Source organism: Cynocephalus volans, chromosome 11 (assembly GCF_027409185.1).
Source record: "Cynocephalus volans isolate mCynVol1 chromosome 11, mCynVol1.pri, whole genome shotgun sequence".
Classification (NCBI taxonomy): domain Eukaryota; kingdom Metazoa; phylum Chordata; class Mammalia; order Dermoptera; family Cynocephalidae; genus Cynocephalus; species Cynocephalus volans.
In genome coordinates, this window is record NC_084470.1 from 28,976,792 (window position 1) to 28,988,950 (window position 12,159).

Below are 12,159 nucleotides of genomic sequence, written 5' to 3' on the forward strand. Positions count from 1 at the left end.
ACTTCAAAAAACATAAGAGAATGCTGAGTTTCAAAAACTCAGATGTGATTCTCAAATACTTATTTAAATAAATTTATTTTAGATAAAAACCATTGTCGCACTGACATAAAGCTTAAAAATATTTTATTACTTATCAAAAGTCAATAGATTTTATATGACAAAACAGTATGTTTTCACACACACACTGCCTCTTAAAACCCCATGTGATTCCTTATCATGGAGAACAAAAAATAGAAAAAAATTATGATCTTAAATTAGAAGAATGGCCAAAACTTTAACAAATCTTAACACTATGACAATACTCTCAACTACTAAAAGGCACAAAAGGCCTAAAAGCAACCATAAAAATATCTGTCAAAAAACTATTTATCACTGAAGACAACGGTCAGTCACCCTAAAGAAGGGTCTACTGATGAGTAAACTGATGCTTAAAATGACTCAATAATTTTTTAAAACTTAGGATAATTACAAAAAGACAAAAAATAAATGCTGGTGAGGATGTGGAGAAAGGGGAACTCATACACTGTTGGTAGGAATGTAAATTAGTACAGCCATTATGGAAAATAGTATGTAGGTTTCAAAAAAAAAAAAAAAAAAAAAAAAAACACCAACAGAACTACCATATGATCCAGCAATCCCACTACTGAGTATATACCCACGGGAAAGGAGATCAGTATGTCAAAGAGATATTTATACTTCCATTTTTATAGCAGCACTATTCATAACAGCCAAAATATGGTATCCATCAACAGATGAATGGATAAAGAAAATGTGGTATATATAAATAGTGGAATATTATTCAGCCATAAAGAAGAAGAATGAAATCCTATCATTTGTGGCAACATGGATGAGCCTGGAAGACATAATGTTAAGTGAGGTAAACCAGGCACAGAAGGACAAATATCACACGTTCTCACTCATATGTGGCAGTTAGAAATGTTGATCTCATAGAAGTAGAGCAGATTAGCAGTTACCAGAGTCTGGGAACGATGAGGGATGTTGGTGGGAGGGACAGGGAGAGGTTGGTTAACGAGTACAAAAAAACAGTTAGATAGGAGAAATAAGGTCCAATGTTCTTTAGCCCAGCAGAGTGACTACAGTTAACAGCAATATATTGTATATTTCAAAATAGCTAAAGAGAAGATTTGCAATGTTCCCAACACAAAGAAATGATAAATGTTTGAGGTGATGTATACCTCAATTACCCTGATTTGATTATATGCTGTATACATGAAACCCCAAAATATTACATGTACCCCATAAACATCTGCAATTATGTGTCAATTTAAGAACTAATCAATTTTTTAAAATTTAGGATAATTTGCTTAAATATAGCAGAAAAGCAATGTTGGCTAAAATGAACATTGTAATGATGGAGAAATTAGCTAATGGAAGTGGGATTATAATTCAAAATTTCTCACCAAGATAAGTTTGTTAGTACTATCAAAATTAAACAAAAACAACAAAATACCCTGAGTTAAACAGAATAAAAAGCCTGTTTTCTTTCTTTTCATAAATATATAGCTATTGTCTATCCAAGAAAAGTAGAGTCTCCAGGACACTGTAATTAGGTAAAGTGACCAGGCACTCCATTTTAATAAATAAATCCTGAATTAGGTGCATGTTTCCAACTAAATATAGACTTGAAGGCAATTCACTTAGTAAAGGTTTTAAAGAAAAAAATGTAATGATAGCATTTTGGTCAGTACCCAATGTTAGAATTAACTATTTTAACCAATGATTTACATCTATTCAGATCCAAATTCTAAAAATAAGGTAAAAATTTTTTCTATCTACCTAAGTGGTCACAGTAGTATTGTATGAAAGATAGGAGGAAAGATTAAAGTTCTAGATGAGTTTGAACAATATGCTTTCTTAGAACTACAATCATTTCTAGGTTGTCTGTTTTGGTGTTGCTACAGCAACTTTATGAATCATATGACTCTTCACCCACTTCATAACTCCAGGGTACATTTGTTTCCAGTAAAAATATATACATTAATGAATTTGATCTTATTAGAACAAATTATGTACTTTCAGCCACAATTTAGCATGTTAAAGAAACTATTGGCCACTGGAGAAAGACACAAAAAAAGAAAATTATCCATTTATCCAGTCCTCCTAAAAATTGTCCTGCATGTCAGTCCTGAATATTAAAAATCTACTACATATTTAAGTTTGAAAACTTTTCAAACAACATGCTTTTATTTACTGAAACTAACCAGACAAAAATTAATCAAGAGTCTGTGTAAAACATTCACCACGATTATTTACAGAAAGCAGATTTGATCTCATAATCAAGTTAGATATATTATAAACTTAATAGAAATGTCTTTTATTTCAAGTTCACACACACAAAAAAAAAAACCCTCATCTGAAATGCACACTGAAGTATTTAATGGTGAAGTGTCATGATTTCTGCAACTTACTTTCAAATGAAGTTCAGCAAAAGAAAAACTGTGTATATCACTGGCTTCTAGTACCCCTGTTCTTTTAGTTACTGCCCTGTGTATGTCCAGTGGTTTCTTTCTTGCCTCACAACCCTTCTGCTCTCAGTTAAAACTGTTACAGAACTATATCACGTCTTTTAAATAAAAACAACAATTTTACAAAAGAATTTTAAAAGGTTTAAAATCTGGTATCAGTGAATTAATTGTTTTACCTGAAAGTTAACATCTTCTTTTTTAAATATTAGTGCTCGAACTTCATCAGGATCTCCGTTAAATATAGCTTGCACAAGTGATGGCTAAAATATGAGAATAAGAAAAACATTAGTCATACCACATGGATAATTCTAAAGATATTGCATAACTTCTGAATCCAAAAATTTTCTTCACTATAGCAATAATCACTTCTTGGCATTAACTAGAAGTTTCATGAAGCCAAATCGTATCAAAGTGCAGGTTTCCTCCTTGTGGGGGCGGAGGGAGAAGGGCTAATTTTAAAAAACAAAAGTCAATTCAGTTTGACCAAAATTAGGTAGTATAATAAACACAATCAGATTTTATTTCTTGTAAGTGGAAGACTTTTGTTTACATAGTCATGTATGATAAAAAGAAAGCCTCTTCCAAATACAAGTGTGACATTTCAACATCTACTTGTGGAATCAAGCTTCAAACAAGCAATTTACACCCCCCCCATGCTGAGGCTTGTGAAGGAAAGCCCTTTTGAAAAGGTCTGTTTGGGACATCAGAATAATCTGCATGGATAAGCAATACATTTATGAAGATATAAATTCCAAGAAAGCAAACCTGGCAGTTGATGAAAATAACTAGTATTCAAAGATCAAAAAATACCGTATTCCTGAATAACATGAAAAGACAAACACATGCATGTCTAAATACAATAATATCCTAATCAACAGCACAGCCTCTCTGATAAGGTATCATTATACTAGTCAAATGAGGAGCCAGTTGACAACAGCATTAAAAATAAGGTTAAGGATAAAGTCTGACTCTTTTTCAAATAAAGTCTTTCATGTAAATACATGAAATTCATTACAGAAAAGGCTATGCGCCTTGGTATTGCTGGTAGTAGTTAACCTTTCCTGAAATAATGCAGAGTTCCTGATTCTTGTTACATCAGTTTCTAGAACCACAAAATGAAAACAGAAACGTGGTTGCCATAACTACCATTTTTCAAATTATTTTTAAAAAGTCTTTTTAAGACACAATAAAGTCTGAAATGTTACCTAAGTATTTGAAAAAGTAAAAACCAGAAACAAGTGCCTTTTGTACACAAATAATATTGCATCATATTTACACACATTTCTGTAATTTGGGTTTAATGAAACTAGTTGAAACTATGTTTAGTCTTTAAAAATAAAATTTACACCACTACTTCCGTAGAATATAGTAAACATATAAACTCTCGTATCTTACCAACACATTTCCAGAAGGTGTAGAATGTAGGGGTTTATTTTCCTGTGGCAATTTAGAAATGAATGCAGGAGATTCATCTTCTACCTCCTCCAAAACAACAATACACACTCGACTCATTCGCTCTTTTAAAACACTAAATTCCAAGCTATGTGATAAAAGTCACAGTTGCAAGAGCACAAGTAGTTTTTCCTCCTCTTCTGTACAACACTTACAAACATTCTCTGAACAAACCAGCTGGTTTTTTAAAGTTAATAAGTACTATCGGAAAAACTGAAGTTTTAAATTATGACTACATAACTTGTAATGTCCTAAAAATAACAAAATTCTGTTATTTTCTGTTGGGTTACTGCAGTACTTAAAAGTAATTTCACATCAATATGTCAATAACTAAAACTGAGTCCAGTACAAGCTCACTTAAAAATATTTTCCCCCTACCAAAATAGCCATATTGCTCTCTCTCCGAAATTTACTTCGCACAAAATGATCATTGTTTTTGGTGAAACACCACACAATGTAAAATGAAATGAGAAACAACTGCTGTGACAGAGATGATCACAGCTATACCCACTCTTGCCTGCAAGGTCATATAGTTACCAGTAGCTGGCTTGCTTATAATTGAAAATAAAAAATAAAATCTCACTATTCTGTTTCCACTTCTAATTTGTCTTCATTTCTTCAGCTTCACTGGTTTAATGCAGATACTATCCAGAAAAATAAATAGATCTGGAGCTCAGCACAATCTGAAAATGAAGCTCAGAGGTTGACAATTCTTTCTGTGTTTGGTAAAGAAAAAAAAACCACTCTGCATTAACAGCAAAGCTGCAGTACATTTACATGTGATGAGTCAGACCACGAGACAAAAGGACTCTTGGTACTAGAATGCAGCTTGATTAATCCAGATTTCCCATATAATAGAAGAAACACAGATAGCTTTATTCCCATCGATAGCACAAGCAAGGCACAGCGTTCATTCTTTCTCCATCAGGCAGTTGTCCGTGGCTGCTCCAGAAGAAGGGCATAGGCACCAGGCAGAAATGGTGTTGGTGGAGAATCCTAATAGAACAAGCAGGCTGCGAAGAATTTAGAAGGCATCTGAGCTCAAACTAGGGTTCTGGCTTTTCATTTTTAAAAAAGAGAGAAAGAAAAAAAAAAGTTTATCATTTTAGTGTTTCCTCTGATCTCCACATAAATAGAGCTTCCATTAAATAGTCTTCATTCAGAGGAAAAAATAGCAGACTGTGCATCTTCTTTGAGCCAACTACTTTATTCAATCATCTGCCTCTGTGCCAATATAGTTTCCTTCCACTGTGAAAACCGTTGTAGTTATCCTTTTCTGTAGATTTCAGATGTTTTCCTGTTCCTCAGATGATCTTGCAAAACGCCACTGACATCCCCAAATGAGTAGGTCCTTAAAAAAACATCTACAGAACCTCAGGATCGGCCCCACAGAAGCATTCCAGCTGAGCAACAGTCTGAAGAGCAAAGACTGCAGACCCGCAGCATGAAATGCCTAGTAATGCTCACATGTTACACTTACCAGAGATCTGAGCTACTGCTCAGGATGTAACTTCCTCTAGCAGGAGAAAAAAATAGTGCATTTGGACAGCCTTCACAATTAGAAGGTTCATGCCAGTTCGTGACTAATCCAGATCAGACCAAAAAATTCTATAACTGAAAAATGAGTGCGCTTTTAACATTTTCCACTAAAAGCCACAAGGAAATCTGGTGTACTGCCTCTGCTGACTAACACCGGTTTTAGCAAGTAAACAATTCCAAACAGCTTAACTGCTTTCGTATGTTACAATATAGCAAATGTTTAACCCTATAATGACAGCTGCAATAAGAACATGTCTACTACAGTGAATTTATAAAAGATATTTAGGAATAAAAGAGAAATGTTTTATGAGACTATAGAAACTATGAAACGAAGGTAAGGTTTTATTCTTATTATTACCAAGACCATTTTTAATTTTTAGATGCATGTTATTTTCTAGAATGCAAAGAAGTTTCAACAAAAGAAATTTAAAATTTTCTAAAAATTTCTAAGTTGTTAAATTTAATGCATTATTGATTCATATTTTTAAAGGGGGGAAAAAGAAATTTCATAGTATGGAAATGCTAACTCTAAAATTCTATGAATTACTTGAACTTTCACTGAAGAAATTAAATAATCCTACCTTCCCATCTGGATATGAAATAAAGCCTTCAAAATCTATTAAATAGCTACACAAAACAATTGTTTAAAGCCCTTGGTCCTGACTTATCTATATGTCAAAAGGGCACAGGGTAATGTAAAGAAAACAAAGAATCTCCCTCCCTATAAAATAATTTTCCCAAAAGCTACAAAAAACTGTCAAAACCAACCATTTTGTATAGTTGGCTTTCCCTGCCTGTCTCTGTTTACCCAATAATGGGAATATTCCTCAACAGAAAAATTACAAAGAAAATACAATAGTCCTCCCTTCAACCTCTGCTCTTTCTTCTATCAACTAGTATTTTTATTAGTAAACACACTAGTCATTTTCAAATATTTATGATGTGCTAGGTGCCATACATTCTCATTTATACTCACAATAACCTTGCTACACTCCCACATTATAGAGGAAAAAGATTCAGAAATGAAGTATTTTTACCCAAAGTCATGCAGTTTGGTAAAGCTGTGCTTAATTCCAAACACATGCCCTTTCTAATCTATTCTGCTTCCATTGAGTGCATGCCTGCACTGAGTGTGCACACACACACTGTATCTCCCCCTCTCTCAAAATCCTTGCAATCCATGATACTAGCTTGTAAAAGTGATCTTAAAAGACAGGTAACCTATAATGGTTGTGAAGAGTTTAGGTAACAAAGGAATATACTATTTACTGCAATAATATTACAAAACAAGTTATTTTTAAATGGATACTTCAGCTCTAATCTCACCTCATGTATTCAAGCCAGTTTACTTATCAAACCAAAAAAAGAAAGAAAAACAAACAAAAAACCCCAGTATGATATAGTTAATTTAAGAATGCCATAATTTAGGAACAAAAACATTGAAAGCTACAGAATCTCAATCTATGAAAGAACCTGTAACCCTAACCTATCTGAACCAAGATAACTAAAATAAGCTAAAATTTACTAGTTACATTTTAAAATATATAAAATGCTTTTAAGATGAATTAAAAACATGCAAATATTTTAACATTCATAAATGATGTTATCCATCTCGACAGGACTGAATCAAAAATATCTTAACATTTGAAATATCAAATGAAACCACTATAGTAATAATATCCTATATTCCATTTTCAGGGGTTCCCCCCTGCAAAGTGGAATCTTTTTATATGGACAATTTTAACTTCTTCCAAAGTGTGGAGTGCATAAATTCACCTAGACTCAAGCAGGTACATCCTATTCCTTGTTCTAGGTCAACTTCCATACTTAGGTCTTTCCCAACCAGAAAGCAAGCTCCTTGAAGACAGGGAGTGTGTTATATACATATTGATTCCTTCCACATTCTTCCTGTAAATAATTTCATTGAAATGAATTCTATTATGTCACAAGACTCCGAAACAGAGTAGAAGTATAAAAGACAATTGGGGCGTGGAAGAGGGGTGGGAGGGGTGTTAATATACTTTAATCAGAAAACACAGGAGGCATTAAGGTGCAACAATGTGAGTTTCGTACTTCTAGTAAGTGAACAACTAAAATTCAGAAGTTGACAGGATATAAAATAATAATATATTTTGGGTGATGGCTAAAACTAAGGACTCAAGAGCCAGCCCACCTGAAATTCAAATTCTGAATCCATCACTTCCTTCCTAGCTGTGTCCTTGAGCAAGATACTTAAATTCCATGAGCCTAAGTTTCTTTACACTTATAAACAAGAATTTCCAGAGATTTTTACGAAGGAGAAATACTGTTATAGCATAGTGTTTGAGAATGTAGGCTTTGTAGTCAAATTGCCTGGAATTCTAATCCAGACTTCCCACTAACTAACTTAAACCTATCACCCTGAGCAAGTTACTTAACCTCTCTGTGTTCATTTCAACATCTACTAAATGACATTAACAGTATCAGCTTCATAGTACTGTGAAGTTTAAACAAGACAATCTTATTACTACGGATATTTGGGGTCACTGAATGAGATCCCTTGTGAAGGCAGAACCCTCCCCTTCCCCCAACAGTTAGGTAATTCAGACCACTGTCTAGAGATCCCATTCAGTTGCTAAGTCCCCACACTTTTCAGAGTCCTCTTGAGAGACTGCTAAAAGCTTGTCCTAGTGACTAGACAAGTGCTTTTACTAAGTGTTAAGTGGGGGATGGGAGCAGTAAATTCAGACAAGAAGGACTACGGGTTTTTCCATTCTTATGTATTCACTGTATTTTACAGTTTAGGGAAAGAAAAAGGGTAGAAAAGTACTGACCCATGATAAACTATAAAATCAAAGATAGATGAAAAATACTAAGAGAAAATTTCAGTATTTTTTATTATTTAAATTAGCAGCATTGAATAGCACTGTCTTATATCTTCTTAACTTCTACTGAATAAGATAGGTCTCTACCCTCAAGGAACTCACATCTTAAAGGACAAGAAGACAAGTAGATAAATACATAAGAAATTAGAACTAGAATACTTCTGATGAAAAATTACGGACAAAGATTGTGCCAACTATAAGTTTGACATTTTTCTCCCCAGTTAGAGAAATAGCAAGGGGATGTAGTTTTTTCTTTAGGTACTTTTTTGGGGGGGGCCAGATTAGATTAAGTTTTTAATAAGCTAACAAATTCAACCCTGACAACTTCATAATCCTTCCATTCTTCATACCAAAACATATCCTATTAAGAGCTTACTCCTACTATTAATAGAATCACATAATGGTAAAGCTAGTCCAAACGTTTATTTTACTGATAAAAAAAACCAAAACCTTCAGGTTCTCAAAGATTATTTTTAGGTTCCTAATTTTGTTACACCAGAATTTCTTTTTTCTGACACAAATTATTCTTCCTTTCTGCACTGAGATTCAATCTAAACCTTGGCCTTACCTGTTACACATCTATAAATTCCCTATCGCTTATCACAGAATAAAATACTTTACTCAAGGTTTATTAAGTGGCTACTCTGTGCCAAGTACCAAGCTATTTTCTGAGTATTCAAAAATAAAAAGGTTGTGGTAAAAGATAGTAAGGAAGTGGGTTCAAACCATGTTCTAGAAAACATTTCTGACAGATCAAGAATCCTGAACAATCTTCTTGAGCTATGCCTCATTTATCCATATACTTTAGAAAGAAGTCTTTGAATAGAGTTAAAAGAAAATGAGGTAGAGAGAGGGGAGGAAAAAAAATCAAGTAATAGCTGTGTTGTAGGCTACAAGTCAGAATCTATGCAACTATGGGATCAGTGAAAGCCACTGCAAGTCACTAGATATTTTAAAAATGATGAATTCAAAATCCTCATAATAGATCCAATTTAATAGACCCAATTTAACTCTCTGCATGTCATCTACTTATGACCCAGGCCATTTTAAAAAATGTTTACCCAGTTAGATTTCCAGAATGGCTAATAACCAATGTCATTTGAGGATCTCAAGTGGTTTGATCCCACTGGTATGTTACAGTGGTAATAAGCAATAAATTGTTAACCCTTCTAAAATTTATATACTGCAAATTGTTAACACATTAATATTACATGTATTCTTTGCAAAGATCTATACCTTGCACCCATTCTTCCAGTCTTCCACTGAACTATAATATCCAGCCTTTAGGTAAATACAGGGCCTCACAGAATAAAGACTACATTCCTCAGCCTCCCTGGTAGCTAGGAGCCACATAACAAAGTTCTGATCAGCATTTTAAATAGAAGTGTGTGGCTTCCAGAAAACTTCCTTAAAGGACAACTAGCATATCCAGCCTGCTTCAAAGAACATGGATAACTGGCTACCTTATATATAATAAGGGCAGATTCTACAATATGGGCTTTGGATTAAGGTTTAAAACAGACTTCATATGTTTCCCATATATAAACTAGAGAACAGTACCAATGGCAGTTGAAGATTCCGTGATTTGAAAATGGAGTGTTAACAATCCCAAATTTACCCAAATCTAGATGAACATAAAGAAGTTCCTAAAGGATGATGAGATCTGATCCAACTCTACTCAAAGTCCAGTACACTGAAATAATCTAAAAACCTTTCAGCAAGAATACCTTATTTTCAAAACATTCACCAAAAATACAATTTGTTGCATCAATATTCAACAAATATTTTATATTCATATTTCTACTATATACACCTCACCAAGCAATTACAAAATATCACCTTCACCTTCAAAGATCTTATGCTACTTAAATAGGGGAATACATCATATATGAGAAAAGCTAACAATATATCCAGTATAGGGTAAGGACACAAAACATATTAAAAGGAAGTATACACTGAAAGCCTAAATACAGGATATAGACTATACCTGTCACTAATTCCATCATGAGAAAAAGTGCTACACATGAGTTTATTCACTGTCATATAAAGACACTTAACTGTCCCTTCTCTGAAAAATAAAGAACTCTTTTATAAAGCTATCCATAAACTTTATTGTTATTTTTCCCTCCTTTATTAAAAGGGTGCTTTCTCAAAGAAATCAATTGTCTGACAGAACATTATCACATTTTTTATCACATCTTAATTACATTTTTGAGAAAATGACTGAAATTTTACAACTATCATTTATAATGCATGAATAATTGTTTATTTAGCTACCCAAAGCTTAGACCAGCATGGTCTATGGTCTAACAGAAATGTAAAGACAGCCACATATATAATTTTACATTTTAAAAAATAACTGGTAAAATTAGTTTTACTATTTTATGTAACCCACATACCCAAAATATTATTTCAACTTGCAATCAATATAAAAAGTTATCAGATATTTTTTACAGAATCTTCAAAATTCGTTGTATATCTTACACTTAACATGAACACTAAATTTTCATTGAACATAACCGATCTGTATTTAGATTTCATAAAATTTACAGTTGAAGAAGTAGATACATGTGCCCAAGTCGTTCCAAACACGTTTAAAAGTTTTCCAATAAGTAGGTCTTTTTATTATTAAATTAAAATTATTTTTTAATATATTTATTAAGAATATTCATGAGATACAAAGCTAATTGTCACCCCTCGTGCCCATGATGTGAGGGCCAGGTTCATACTGAGGGCATACCCACTACCTATTAAATTAAAATTAAACAAAATTAAGAATTTAGTTCCTCAGTTACATTAACCAGCCACATTAGACCAATGACGATCATACTGTACAACACTGGCTTAGATCTGTAAGGGCCAATTTCTCAAACATTAAACCGTTGTGGACAAAAACCTAAAATATGTTATCTACATTACTGTCTTAAAGCAAAGAACATGGTTTAGATTTTTATGATAGCTCGATCTAAACAACAGATTCAGATATGATATGTAAAGATTTAGATACGATATTCATATCATTGAGAAACTTTTGTAAACAACAACCACATTAGTAACTAAAGGCTTTAGTTTAGTTTTCCTAATTACTTCAGTCCTAACTTATAAAATGGCTTACTAGTTCTCTCTTCTTTGTCTCTTTGAAAACATAAGCACACCTTTTTAACTGTAAAACAATGTTAACCCTGGCTTGAGGGTGACAACATGTTTTCTCGCAAAACAAACATTAGGGTTCCACACAGGTTTCATAAATTGAAGTTAACCACCTATCTGCCAACACATTAGTTCATTTCTTTAAGTAATTTCATTTTACTGTTGAAAATGAAACTGATCAAATGATTTTTCTAGCTGCTTTCAGTTCTAACATTTTATAAGTTTATGTCCCTTTTCTCCGTTGATAATTAATTATCTGTTGTTGATTAATGAAAAGGAGGTAGAAGTGATCACAGATTAGTTTTTTTTTTTTCCTATTAAGTTTGACTGAAGAAAGAATAAATTGAGCAACTGCTGAAGAAGGGTTATTTTAAAGATCAAGATAACACTGTTGAAGACTAAATAACTTGTTATTCAAAAAGGAAAGATACAGGAAAGGGGAATAACTTGTAAAGGAAGATAACAAAGATGCGGAAGTGGGGGCATCTAGAGATGAAAGACTCATTTTGAGTTATGAAGAGGGAATCTTCTTCCTCTGAAACAAGAGAGAAGGGTTGATGTGGGTAAGTTAATAGATGGAAGGGAAAGGATTAAGTTGAAAAAAATACAAGTGTTGAGCAGTTAAAAGTAATGGCCCCTGGTGTCTAGGCTGAATAAGAACAAATATA

General features: G+C 33.1%; 1 protein-coding gene across 5 annotated transcripts in view; it reads right to left on the bottom strand.

Moving 5' to 3' along the window:
- The window catches only part of ANKRD28 (ankyrin repeat domain 28), a 184,417-nt gene that overhangs the window by 120,183 nt on the left and 52,075 nt on the right, over positions 1–12,159 (bottom strand). For 3 of the 5 annotated variants that reach the window (XM_063113785.1, XM_063113787.1, XM_063113786.1), the window contains one exon: positions 2,663–2,746. In XM_063113785.1, coding sequence (XP_062969855.1) covers positions 2,663–2,746 — 84 coding nt within the window. Of the gene's footprint in view, positions 1–2,662; positions 2,747–3,881; positions 5,377–12,159 lie in introns of those variants that run through there. The other 2 variants (XM_063113784.1, XM_063113788.1) reach the window with 1 other exon arrangement.